Source organism: Phodopus roborovskii, unplaced genomic scaffold (genome assembly GCF_943737965.1).
Source record: "Phodopus roborovskii unplaced genomic scaffold, PHOROB, whole genome shotgun sequence".
In the NCBI taxonomy this organism is placed as follows: Eukaryota; Metazoa; Chordata; class Mammalia; order Rodentia; family Cricetidae; genus Phodopus; species Phodopus roborovskii.
This window is the reverse complement of record NW_026126646.1, coordinates 1,552,187-1,566,121: the sequence shown is the minus strand read 5'-3', so window position 1 is coordinate 1,566,121 and position 13,935 is coordinate 1,552,187. Positions and strand designations below refer to the sequence as shown.

At 52.2% G+C, this 13,935-nt stretch overlaps 1 protein-coding gene across 2 annotated transcripts in view; it reads left to right on the top strand.

Annotated features, from left to right (window-relative positions):
* Spsb1 (splA/ryanodine receptor domain and SOCS box containing 1) overlaps positions 1-12,226 on the top strand; it is a 61,049-nt gene extending 48,823 nt beyond the window's left edge. For both annotated transcript variants that reach the window (XM_051173862.1, XM_051173863.1), the window contains exons 2-3: positions 2,297-3,139; positions 10,050-12,226. In XM_051173862.1, the coding sequence (XP_051029819.1) occupies positions 2,446-3,139; positions 10,050-10,177 (822 nt within the window). In that variant the 5' untranslated portion in view covers positions 2,297-2,445 and the 3' untranslated portion in view covers positions 10,178-12,226. The remainder of the gene's footprint in view (positions 1-2,296; positions 3,140-10,049) is intronic.
* Positions 12,227-13,935: the final 1,709 nt, after the last annotated feature.

The following is a 13,935-nucleotide window of genomic DNA, read 5'->3' as shown; positions in this document are numbered from 1 at the left end:
CAGCTGGGTGTTAGTGGACGCACTGGACTGAATACAGGCCATTGGTAACTGCTGATGACATTTCTGTCCCACCCAGTCCCCCAGCCATTTAGTCTCAAATAAACACACAGAGGCTGATATTAATTATAAACTGTTTGGCCAATGACTCGGGCTTCGTATTGGCTAGCTCTCATTTCTATTACTCCATATATCTATCTCCATGTGGTCTTGGCTTTTCGGTGATGCCGAGCCTTGCTTTGTAGACCAAGCTGGCCTTGAACTCACCTGTCTCTGCTTCCCAAGTGCTGGGATCGAGGGCGTGCACCACCATGCCCAGCTCAAAGCTTTAGGTTTAATCCCCATATCACAAAGAAAGTTGAGAGAAACTAGGATTATTGTACCTAGACATCTGGATGTAGGGTCATTGTATCTACAGGGCTTTGTGGAACCAGTACAGTCCTCAGCTGCAAAGGGACAGTTCGGTTCTATGCAGGTTTGGGCATGACAGTCCTACCTTGTCTCTGTGGAGATGCTTGTATCCTCAGGATTGGGGGCAAGGGGGGCGGGCGGCGCACAATGCTCTTTCTCTGGAACCAAGAAGAAAGGTGTGACCCGACCACAGGATAAGGGCACTGGGCACATGCTGTCACCTACGTCCTTCCCCTGGGACTGAACCTCCAGGAGACCTTTCTCCCCTGAAGATGTCATTCTTTCTCATGTGGCCCTTTTCCAGCCAAGAGGACAGTAGCTTCCATTGGTCCCGTTGCAGACCTGCCCCACCTCCTGGACCTGTGCTCACTGACGGGAGACCAGTGCTGTCTAGTCCCCAGGTGTCCCTGAGCCTGACACGCTTCAGCCTTCTCTCACCACATTCCTTCACATTCCCTTCATCTGCTTTGTTGGGGTGTCCCAGAGCTCCTTGGGACAAGTGACTCAGCGTGGCCCCTTTTCCCAGCAGCCAATGCTTATTCTGTTGGTTGTGTAGCCAGGGGGCCACCTTTCTCATTACCCTGTTGATCATAGGAGCTTGTCTCCAAACTGGGGAGCTGAAAGTTTCTGGGGTCCAGGGAGGGTTTTTAAATGTTTGTGTCGCGGGCAGGCATGTGTGTGTCTGTGTGCATATGTGTGCCTGTGTGTGTGTGTATGTGTGTGCGTGGAGGGTGAAGGATGGCATTGGGTGTCCTCTTCGCCATTCCACCTTATGTTGAGGACGGGTCTTTCACTGAATTGTCACTACTTTAGCTAGTTTGCTCTGGAGAGAGCCTGTCTCCGCCCCTATGTGCACTGGGCTTACAGGTGGCAGCCACACCCACCCAGCTTTTATGTGGGTGCTGAGGCTCTTCACTCTGGTCCTCATCCTTGTGAGGCATCTCTCCAGCCCTCCAGCTTTGGGTGGCAGAGAGCACCGGCTCATGAGACCCAGAAGAGCAGTGACAAATGGGGATGTGTTGTCAGCCCTACTCTTAGCCTCCCCATCCTCCCAGTCACCACTGGAGATCCAGAGACAGACGTAGTGAGGTCTCCTCTCTGTTTCCACTTCCCCATCCTCCTTAGTGGATCCTGGAGATGGTGAAGCCAGAGAGGAAAGAAAGAGACAGTGTGGAGTTAGGCCTCCCTATTACCATGCAGTAGCAGGGAGACTCCAGGTGAAACATTGTCTTCTAGTTGAAGGGAATCTTCTAACAGAGCAGCTAACCATCTGCAAGTTAGCCCAGAACCACGTGTGGGTCAGCGGATGAGCCTTGCCCCTTCTGGTCCATCTGAACCCCTGGGCCCAGCCATGGGCTTGGAGGAAAGCTGTGTTGGTGGCTCCGGTCCTGGTAGGGCATGAAGCTCTAGGCCACAGAGCATGCGTGCAGAGCCTGAGTTGAACTGCTGTCTACAGCTGGGTTTCCTCCCTAGGGCCACTAGGGAGTCTGGGCTCTGTGTCTTGATCTGCCTGTGCTGTGGAAGCAAAGAAGCATGTGTCCCTTCATTCTGACCAAGGTGTCACCGAGCTGAGGCTTACTCAATGATCCACACTGCCACCTTGGCCACCTAGAAGCCCAAATGGCATCTCCTGTGTCCCAGCCCATTGAGTGCGATTCTCGGTCCCCAAACCCACCTCTGTCTCTCCACACAGACCATGGGGCGGATGGCCCCTTTTCCGTTGTGACAGTAGCCACAGGGACAGGGGCATTTCATTCTGCCTCAGACTTCCAAGCTGCTGAGACATCTCTGTGCATGTAGCGCTGTGTTCCTCTCTAGTCTCTCCCCTGCTCATCTGCTCATCCGCACCCTACTCATCCACTCTCCTGTTTCTCTTTCCATCCATTAGGCAATACCGAATGCTTCACAACCTCCGGAGATCACCTAGCAACCTTCCTTAGGAATTCTGTCTGGTCCTGATTAGAAATCTGGAGTGAAGGCCCCAAGATTGATGAGTTTGCCTTGGGAGTCAGAGAAAAGGTGAAACCAAAGGTCATCATGGGTCAGAAGGTCACGGGAGGGATCAAGACTGTGGACATGCGGGACCCCACATACCGACCTCTGAAGCAGGAGCTCCAGGGTCTGGATTATTGCAAGCCCACCCGGCTGGACCTGCTGCTCGACATGCCCCCCGTGTCCTATGATGTCCAGCTGCTCCACTCCTGGAACAATAATGACCGCTCGCTCAATGTCTTCGTGAAGGAAGATGACAAGTTGATCTTTCACCGGCATCCGGTGGCCCAGAGCACAGATGCTATCAGGGGCAAAATCGGGTACACACGTGGACTGCACGTGTGGCAGATCACATGGGCCATGAGGCAACGAGGCACACATGCTGTGGTAGGCGTGGCCACGGCAGATGCCCCTCTGCACTCTGTTGGCTACACAACCCTTGTAGGAAATAACCATGAGTCCTGGGGCTGGGACTTGGGGCGTAACCGTCTCTACCATGATGGCAAGAACCAGCCAAGTAAAACGTACCCAGCCTTTCTGGAACCAGACGAGACATTCATTGTCCCTGACTCCTTTCTTGTGGCCCTGGACATGGATGATGGGACCCTGAGTTTCATTGTGGATGGACAGTACATGGGAGTGGCTTTTCGGGGACTCAAGGGTAAAAAACTGTATCCTGTTGTGAGCGCCGTCTGGGGCCACTGTGAGATCCGCATGCGCTACTTGAACGGTCTTGATCGTAAGTGTTCCCTGCTGTGTCTGAAGCAGCATCAGCCCCCACATCCCCATGGTCCTGGCTAGTTTGTGGAATTAGAGGACTTAAAATGTCCTTTAAGTAGATAGCACAGTGCTTACAGGTCCACACAGGCCATGTAGTTAGGGTTTTTATTGCTGGGAGGAGAAAGGAAAAATTTTAATTGGGGTGGCTCTCTTACAGTTTTAGAGGTCAGTCCATTATCATCGTGGCGGGAAGCATGGCGGCGTGCAGGCAGATGTGGTGTTGGAGTGAATAGTCCTATATTTTACAGGCAGCAGGAAGTCGGCTGAGACACTGGGTGGTATCCTGAGCATAGGAAACCTCAAAGCCCATCCCCACAACAAGGCAAATTTACTGGAGCAAACCACACCTCCTAATAGTGCCACTTCCTGTAAGATTATGGGGACCAATTGCATTCAAACCACCATACCATTTTTGACCTATACCTGGCTAAATGAGAAATTCTGTCCAGAGCTTCATGAATAAATAGAGGATGGATGGATGGATGGATGGATGCATGCATGCATGCATGATGGATGGATGGATGGATGGATGGATGGATGGAAGATGGATGGATGGATGGAGAGATAGATGATGGATAGATGGATGGGTGATGATGGAGGCATGATGGATGGATGAAGGATGCATGATGGATGGAGAGATGGATGATGGATAGATGGATGGATGATGACGGATGATGATGGATAGATGGATAAATGATGGTGGATGGATGATGATGGATGGATGGATGGAGGAAGAGGTCAGATGACTGAATGGATGAATGAATGAATGAATGAATGAATGAATGAATGGGTGATGGAGTAATGAGCAAATAAAGAAATGAATGGTTTTACTTTTCTCTGATTAACATGTTTCCAGCCTTGGACTGTAGTTGACCATATTCTAGCACAGTAGCCAGTGCCACCAAAATTGAGCTTTGTAGCCTTGGGGATGCTCTGGCTTCTTAGATAAGTGAAAGCCAGGAACCTTTTTCAATCATGATGCAGATTCTGAGTCTGTCTCTCAGAGCTTGACACTCCTTTGCGCCAGTCTTGAGAAAGACTCGCTCAGTCCTGGAGTGGATTGTGCTGAGTCAGCAGTGACTTCTGCCTGTCCTTTTGGAAAGGGGTGTAGCTTTTCCCCGTGCTGAAATGGCTTACACGCAGTCTCAGCACGTGCCCGTGGCAGGTGCAAGCCCGGGACTGCCCAGTGCGGGTGGGAAAGGGAGCTGTTAATGGAGTCCTAGTACTCTGGAACCATCCATCCCAAGCCAGGCCCTCTCTGGGAGATCATTTCCTACAGGGCTGTCTCCTGTGGTCTGCACGTTCCATCTGCAGCAGGGGAAGAGCCAGGAAACGCCAATTACCCTGGCTGTTTTTAAGGGTAGGTTTGGCCTGCCCCTACCTGTGGTTAGTGATAGGTGTGGCTGTCACTGATGTCCAGGGGTAGACCTCACTGTCTCATTGTTTCTGACAGATCCTCAGGTCTGCCTCGCGCCTCTCTCAGCTCAGTCTTCGGAAGATGTGGGAAAGCTGAGAGTAGCTATTCCCGTGAGCTCACTTCTCAGAAGCCGCCTCTTTTCCTTTCTGGTCCACCCTGGCTTTGCCTGGATGATGGCAGTCATCATTGGGCTGCTCTGTCCCAGTGCGGCCCAACACAAAGGTCATGGCATTCCTGGCTGAGTGGCTAAGTGTGCACCTAGAAGGGAGCCTCCCTGAGGAAGTCACCTCAGGCCTGGACCAGGGAGCTAGCAGAGCAAGTTCTATGAGTCTGTCTCCTTCAATTACAGAAATAAGTGGCCTAAGTCCACGACCAAATGTTCAGGGATGGGTGTAGACTGGGACTCCTGGGCACAGGTGTCCGAGTTTAGGTTCTCCGGGAGCTGCCTCTGGGTCTGCCTCCCTCTTCTCTTTCCTGGAGAGGAGTGCTCAGTAGTGCCCCGGGGAGGTTTTTGCTCCTTCATTGAACCGACAGATGGTAGGATTTGCCAGGGCTATTGTCTCCCAGACACCAGATCTGCCTGCCAATATTTTCATGAGTCCTGAGAATTTGTGTGGTTTCCGTGGGTCCCGGCTCCTATACAGCATACAGATTCATAGCCGACAGGAGGGGCCTGGGTGTGGTTGCCCTTGGCAAGCCATGTACAGCTCACGGGGCATTTTCGTCAGTGGTATCGCAGAGGCCTAGGCGCATGTGCAGTGCACAGGTAGGGCTCTGTGTAGCTCTGCATTGTGTGGAGGGCTACCGCCAGGCTAACTACTTTTCTTTCTGGGACAAAATACCTGACCAGTGAAACTGAAGGCAGGGTTTGCTTTGGCTTGCAGTTCGAGGGATACAGTCCCTCACTTGGGGACGGGATGAGACAGCTAATCATATGACACCCACAGTTGGGAAGCAGCGGAAGATAAATGGAAAATTCAAAAGAGGTTGGGCAGGAGTGTGACAATGGGAATAAGTTGTGTGGAAACAAATCTCACCCAGGCATCTATCATGGCAGCAAGATCCAGATAGACTCAGAATGTCACATCAAGTTACTTCCTGGTCAGTGGTATACACTCCGGGCTCTCTGCAGCTTAACTGAGTGCCAGGCCGTGCTAAGACCCATGGCTTCTCACTTCCCATAGTCCTGGTTGTATGTACATGGTTGACTTTGGAAGATGCAGGTAGGAACATAGCTGTATCTGTTTCCTGGGATGCTGAGCAGGAGTGGCATGTTCTCATTCACCCTGCTGCCAGGGGGAGTACGGAGAGATGGCATGTGTCAGAGCTATCACCTGCTTACACAACACCTCAGAGCACTGCTGAGGGGCGACTCATGCCTTACAAGGATTCCTTGGCTGATGGGAGGCAAGAGACGCTGCCATGACAGCTGTCTGGGTAAGAGATGACTGGACCTGAGGCAAGGCAAGGGTTGTAGAGATGGTAGAGACAGCCATATTCTAGAATGCACACCTCCGTAGATTGTGGGTAAGAAGTGAGAGCTCATCAAGGATATGACTCCGGGTGATGGCCTGAGCAGGTTGAAGGATATGGCTGCAGCCAGGAAGATGGAAAAGCTGGAGGGAAGAACATGTAAGAGATGGACGTTAATCCAGCCAGCCGGGCCTACAAGCCAGGGGTGTGAGACACACGGTCTAGCAGGGGAGTCCGTCCATGTATAGGCGATGTTGAAGGTGGTGATTCTTGGGCTGGGGGTGTTGCTTAAGGGTAGCAAGCTTGCCTAGCATGCACAGGTCCATCCCCAGAACACCTAAAATAACAAGAACAAATACACCATGACCCTGGATGAGAGCAGCCAGAGGGATGGGGAGAGTCAGGCTCGAGGGCTGACACTGGACTCCATTAGAGGGGGTGTCCAGGAGAAGCAGGCCTTGCGTCCAGAGAGTCCCAAGAGATGGTATTATTGTGTGCCAAGAGAGGGAAGAGTTTCAAGAAAGACAGAGTAATGACAGGTCAAGAATTCCGACAGCTGCCTTGGCAACAAGAACGTTGTTGGGGACCTCGCCAGGAGTCATGTGGGTGGAGCAGGGTTAGGAAGGATGCTATATTCTTTTCCTGGGGCTGCTAACAAATTACCCTGAACCAGGCATTTGAAACAACAGAGAGATATTCTGTCCCAGTTCAAGAGGCCAGATGTCTGAGATGGAGCTGCAGGGTCTGGCCTCTCAGAGGCTCGGGGATTGGGGGTCCGTTCCCTGCTGCCAGCAGGCCTGGCAGCCTGCTCAGTTTGGAGCTGTCCCTCCCTGCCCGCCTCTCTCTGCTTCTGACCAGTTCTCACTGTGAGTATCTGCCCTCTCCTGATGCCCTGGCTGCCCCATCACAAGGCTGGCTTCTCATTGCTCCCAATCGAAGCAGTACTCTGGGGAGACTCCTTACTCTGCCCCTGCCAGGACCTCCTTCGGGGATTATCACCATTAAAGAGAAGTGTTCTGGTGCCTCTCTCAGAAAAGCTGGCTTTATGAGGACAGCAGGCACTCAGGGTTTGGAGGACCAAGAGCACCTGTGTCACTTGGAAAGATGTCAGTTGTCCTTCCCTGGAGGGCAAGGGCAACATGGCTTCATGGCTACTTCCACTCAGAACATCCTAGAACCTTCCAGCCGCAGGTACCATGGGGGTGAGCCCATGACCGTCATTGAACCCTCGCTCAGTGTGGTTTCCCTTGCCCCTTTAACTCACAGACTGGGCACACACACCTTTTCCACATTTGTGTATGTTTCTGGGGGGGGTGCGTGTGCACGGGGCACGATGTCAGGAAGCACCCTCAGGAACTTCCACCTCACTCACTGAGGCAGGCTTCTCAGTCAAACTCAGAGCTCACCAATGTGGCTAGTCTCACCAGCCAGCTTCTATCTTCCAAAGCTAGAATTACGGCCAGATTGCCATGTCCACTTGGCATTTACTGGGTCCTGGGGATCCAAAATCTGGTCCTCACTTTTACGAAAGTGGTTTGACTGCTTAAGCCACCTCTCCAGCTAGCCTTGTGCTTTTGAAGTCTCATTTGGGCCAGATTGTTTCCCCCCCCCCCCAGAATACCACAAGGATCTGAGGTTGGGAGGGGTGGGGCTGTGCAGATCCGAGTAGCCCACTAGGAGGCTGTTCCTCTTAGAAATGCAGAAGCGGGCGTGTGGTCTCTTCCAGGTCCTCTGCCTCCTGCTCCTAGAAATCGTGTCTGTCTTGCTTCCTGGCGTCTTTGCTGCTCTATCATTCACATAAACAGTTGGTATCAGTGTCCACCTTAGCCTTCGTGATGAGCATGAGTGGCCAGCAGGACGTGTACCCACCGGCTCAGTGGCACAGCAGTGGACATGTGGGCTGTGGGTGGAGCAGGGAGCAAGCCTGTAGCTCTTGGCCAAAGGCGCTGACCCGGGAGAGACTTGCACCTGAAATTGGCTGCGCCTGTTTGCTTGGCTCACGTGTTCTCATCGCTGTCCGGGCTTTGAGAAACAGGTGGAGCACAGCTCTGAGTCAGTGCTTCCTCAACAGCCCCCAACCTGTGGGGAAGCCCCTCACCTCCCAAGTGGGGTTGAGCCCGTCATCCCAGAAGACTGTGCTAGGTAGCCCCAGGCCCTTTGCCCCCAACGCCAAATGATGGCCTTCCCAAGCAGAGAGGAGGGAAGGCAGATGTCCCCACTCTGCCATGCAGGAGAGCTACCTTGCAGCTGCTCGATACTGGCCAAGGCTGCAGTTAAGCCTCTGGTTTCCAGGTCTAGTTGGCGGTGGATGGATGGAACGCCTTTAGTTTACCCTCCTGCCTCCAGGTCCTGGTGATTACGCCGCGTTGTCTAGGCAAAGATCTATTTCAGAGCTTCCTATTAAAACCATTACTACGAGAGGGGTTTTCTCCTGAGAAGCTGTAGCTGCAAGTTTTCCGTGCGTTTGTGAGTGCATGTGTGTGTATGATGTGTGAGTGCTGGCACACCCATGCCACCAGATCATACTCAGGTCATCAGATGGTGCAGTAAGTACTTTTACACACTAACCCATCCCATCAGCTCAGGTATATTCTGTTGGTGGGGTGTGAGTATGGGTGGGTGCATGTGCACATGGATGTGGGTGGGTACATAATACATGTATTGAGTGGGTGCATATGCACATGGATGTGGGTGGGTGCATATGCACATGGATGTGAGTGGGGTACATACATGTATTGAGTGGGTGCATGTGCACATGGATGTGGGTGGGTGCATGTGCACATGGATGTGGGTGGGTACATACATACATGTATTGAGAGGGTGCATATGCACATGGATGTGGGTGGGTGCACATATGCTCATACATGTGGAGGCCAGAGGAAAGCTTCGGGTGTCAACCCTTGAGTCCTTCCACCTTGCTCTCTGGGACACGGCACTCACCAGTTTGGCTAAACTGGCTAGCCAGTGAGCCCAGGATCCTCCCGTGCCTGCCTCCCCCGCACTGGGATTAGGGGTGTGTGCCACCATGACTGGCTTTTCTCATGTGCTCTGGGAACTGAACTCAGCTCCTTACTCTTTGATGGTGAGCACCTTCTAGGCTGAGCTGTCTCCCCTCGGTTTCTTCTTTTCCGGTACATCTGGTGTGCGGTAGCGCTCATGCATCCACCTGAAGCACCCAGTGCTTCGCTACGGTCAGGGTTAGACGTTCTCCCAGTCCCAAGAGACAGCACCGGTTAGCCGCACCCATGTTCTCTCAGACGTAGGACCCAGTCTTCAGTGTTTGATGTTTATTTATTTATTTGGTGATGGGGTCTGGACCCAGGGCCTTGCGTATGCAAAGTACACGCTCTACCACTGAGCTAGCCCCAGACCAGTCCTTCGTATGTCTGGGGCAATACAGTATGGTACCTCAGAACAAGGATGCCAGGCACAGGGTGCCCGCAATTGGATCTGAGCCTCTACCTAGCCTGTCCGGCACCTTTTCTGTCCCTCCTTGTCCTCTGCCATAAAGTGAAGACGAGGACAGTACCTGAGAGGCTCTTGAAAGTAGAAGCTGGGGGGCACCCAAGGACCTCCAGGCCCCACAAGGAGACCAGAAGCAGCTCCTTCAGGTCCCAGCCCCATCTCTTCCGCAGAGCAAGCCTAGGCAAGTTTTCTGTGTGCCACCACTTAGCTCCCCTTTGTGTAGAGGGAATGAGAGCAGCCATGGCCTCTCTGTGGTTACTCCGCCACAGCGGATCACTGTTAGGAGAGGGAATGAATCCGTGTCAGTAAAAGACTTCTGAACCTGTTTGGCCCAGTCCAACTTCTCTTCAGTCATCACCACAGTTCAGAATTTAAAACACATTGGTTAGTGATCTGCTTGTTAAAATCCACTCGATTCAGGGCTAACCCTGGCTATGTTGTAAGCACTATCTGTCTATTCTAGAACCTTCCTGAGCTCTGCTAAGGTTTTCCTTCTCTTTTCTGGTTTTCCCAGCTGAGCCCCTGCCGCTCATGGACCTGTGCCGGCGTTCGGTGCGCCTAGCTCTAGGAAAGGAGCGCCTGGGCGCGATCCCCGCTCTGCCGTTACCTGCCTCCCTCAAGGCCTACCTCCTCTACCAGTGACCCACATCCCAGGACCGCCACATGACAGCCACCTGGTGCCAACTCGCCGAGCCGTCAGGGTCCACCAACCCCTGCGCCTGGGATGGATACCTACCCTCAGCCACGGGCAGACGTATCTTCATCCTGCCAGCTGCCTCTGCTAGGTGGACCAATGCCAATGGACTTCTCTCCTCCCTTCCCAACACTGGCTGAAGCAGCAGTATCCAGGCCCTTCCCAGAACCAGATGCAGAGAATAAACTTCTAAGAAAGCCTCTGTTGGGCCCTTGTCTGCTCTCACATGGAGTGAGCTGCTCCCCACCCTGTGGAGAGTCTGCAGCCACCTGGGGGGTCCTGGGAAGTGAGATTAGTGGGAGATGCCAGGGCTCCAGGGCAGATTGCGAAAGCAGGAATGGCCAGGACAAGGCCACACAGATGAAGCTCAGGATGTCACAAGCCATGGACACTGAGACAGAGCCCCAGGTTGGACCTCTCTCGGGCCAGTGAGTGCCTGGCTTCAGTGCCCTCTGTCGGTGCTCCGTGCCCTGTATTTATTCTGTAAACAGTAACAGCGGCCACTTATTTATTCCGTTTAGAAAGGAAAGCCCCCTTGCTGTGTTCTGTTGCCCCCTACCACCTGCCACCTCCCTGGAATGTGTGTGCCACACCTGTCCCCTTTCCTGAGACATGCCTGCGGCATATGAACTGTCGTGCACCCACACAAGCGTGACATTGTGTAGATCCCTTGACTCAGTTTCCACAGGGTTCTGCATCAACACCAGAGCAGGCCCCAAGGAGAATTAGGACTGTGCGAGTCCATATCCCCAGGTGCTGCTCACCTCGGGCATGCATACATCATTACACAAGTTTCAGTCTCTTGTCTTCCATGAGCTTGGAATTTCACAACCGATTTTTCTGGTGTTTTCTGTTGGCATCCTCAGAGCTCTGGGCCTCTAGGGGGGAGGGGTAGTGAGGTTTCCAGCCCCTGGGAACGCTATAGGCAAAGCAAGATGAGGGAAACCGCGAGCAGGGCGGGGCATCATGGAAGCCAGTGCCTCTCAGGCTCAGGAGCCGCGTGGAGCAGCATCCATCATGACCCCCATACGCCCTCAGGCCTCAGGAGTGGAGTGTAGGCCGTAGCAGGCGATGAATGCCTGTCCCAGGCAGCACCCAGGAGCATTCCCGCACCTGATCCTCCTCTCTCGTCCTTTTCTTTTACTTTGAAATCAACTCCCTAACTTGGGAGAGTAGCCCAGTTGGTAGAGTGCTTGCCTAGCACGCAGGAAGCTCAGGTTCCATCCCCTGTACCAAGGAAAATCAGGCATGGTGAAACACCCGTGATCCCAGAACTCAGGAGGTGGAGGCAGGAGGACCAGGAATGCAGCTACATCCTGAGTCTGTGGCCACCCATTGCTATGTGAAACCCTGTCCTTAAAGAGAGAGGAAGGAAGGAGAGAGAGAGAGAGAGAGAATAAGAGAGAGAAGAAAGGAAAGAAACCAACTCCCATCGAGTCTGAGATCTGCTCATTTCTGCACAGGTACAATAGATGACTTTATGTTGAAAATGTTTAATATATTTACATATATATATTTGTAAGCATTGTTTTAAGCAGCTGCTGTAGGGTACCTTTTTTTTTTTTTTTTCTTTAGTCTTCTGGTGAAATATAAATTCTAAAGCACAAAATTGGTGCCAAGACTAGATAAAGAATGTAAATTATTCTCTTCATATTTTGAAGTTTTGGGGGGTTTTTGCTTGTTTTTTTTGTTTTGTTTTTCCTTTTGGGGCCTTGTCAGATTGTAAAATTTTACTTGTTCCCATTTTGGAGTAGATCATATTCAACTGTACAGCTCCCTGCTCTTCATCTTGATCCAGCTGTACCCCCATGGATGCTGGTGAATTTACAGCTCTCCTGAACCCCATATTCCATCACCCGCGGGACTCGCCGCCCCTCCCTGCTGTCCCGGCAGCATAAAGCCTTATGGCATGTATAGTTTTGAAAGCCCCGTTCTGTTCTATTTTATGATGATTCATAACAGTAACCTAATAAAGGAAAGTTTGTTAAAATATGAAACCGTCTTTGAGTCCTTTGTGCCTTGTGGGAGGGGAGAGGCACGGTTAGGCCCTCTACCAGCCAGCAAGCAGTACTGTTTCTCACTTGCCACTGGTTGACCCGGCTTAGGAGCCGGATGCTTGGCAGTGGGGGGGGGTCCATCCTAGGATATACCTTACTTTTGCAGAAACTCAGGAAGCCTAAACAGGAAGTGATCCCTCATGCTGCTGTGTCCCTCGTTGCCTTGTTTAAAAGCTTAGCGTGAGAACTGGGATGATGGCTCAGCGTGTCAAATGCTTGTCACACAAGCATGGGTCAGAGCACCTAGCCTGAAAAGCTGGGAGCTGCCATATGCATCTATAATCCCAGTACTGGAGGACAGCCAGTCGTGCCAAATCTGTGAGCTCCAGGTTCAATGAGAGACCCTGTTTAAAAAAAATACGGTGCAGTGTGACTGAGGAAAACACATGATACCAACCTCCAGCCTCTGCATGCTTGTGCGTGCAACATGAACATGAGTGTGGACTGGTTAGGACCAGAGCATGCCCCCTCTGAGTCCAGTCTCAGCGCTCATCAGAAGACTAGGCTTGTGTCCCTCACATCACATCAACTACGTGGTGGCCCAGCGAATCCATCTCGCCAACTGCTGCAGATGGAGGCCCTGTGGGAAGGACAGGGAATTCTGGCTCATTTAGAGGAATGATGATTGATACTGTGAACCCCTGAAATACTCACCAAGTGAGCTCATGTGTCAGAACGAGTTTCCAGAGAACCACCAAGAGTACATGCAGCTTATTGGGGGTTTTCGTCTAAAGGGTGTGTTCGGCTCTGGGGGTACTCTGGGAAGTGTCTGCTCAGGGGGCACAAGCCACTCAGCACGTCCCTTTCTGAGAATCTCCTGACCAATTACCTTAGATCCTGTGTTGTTAAATGCAAGTTTCTGTGCTTGGGATGTAACTTGGTTGGAGAATGCTTGCTCAGAGTACCAAACCCTGCATCTGATTCCCCAGAACCATAGCAAATCTGGCATGGGCCACCAAAATGGCCCAGCAGGTAAAGACACTTGTTGCTAAGTGTTTCGCCCCTAGGATCCGTGTGGTGGAGAAAGCTGCCTTCCTCGTGTTACCCTCTGATCTGCTAATGCACACTGTGGTAGCTGCAAAAAGAAAAAAGCACACAATTAAACTTGTAAGAACAAAACACAACCTGGCTTGGTGACATATTATAATCTTAGTACTCAGGAGGCGGAGGCTAGAGGAGTAAAAGTTCAAGGTCACCCTTGTCTACACAGTGATCCAGAGGCTGCATGGGGCCCTGCCTCAAAATACAATAAAATAAAAAGGAGAGGGAGGGAGGGAGGGAGGGAGGGAGGGAAGGGAAGGAAAAAGGAAATGCATATTGCAGCAACCCTACCGACATTTCTGGGGCCAGGCCCAGACACCCCCTCCCCCACCCTCCCCCACCCTCCCCCACCCTCCCCCACCCTCCCCAGGTAACCTTGCTTAAGAGGTGTGCCAACGCTCTTTGGGACTGCGTCCACTCTTTCCCTTGCAAAGTTGCTATGTAAGGGATTCACTTCAGTGTCTTGGCCCAGGGACTGGCACATGGAATCCCCAGTCATACCAGCGTCCTGACATTGATGGTGTAACCTTGGAAATGCCGCTGTAAAATGACAGTCACAGGTGTAACGAGGGGCTGGGGCTCCAAGAGCAGGGCCTGGCATTACAGCA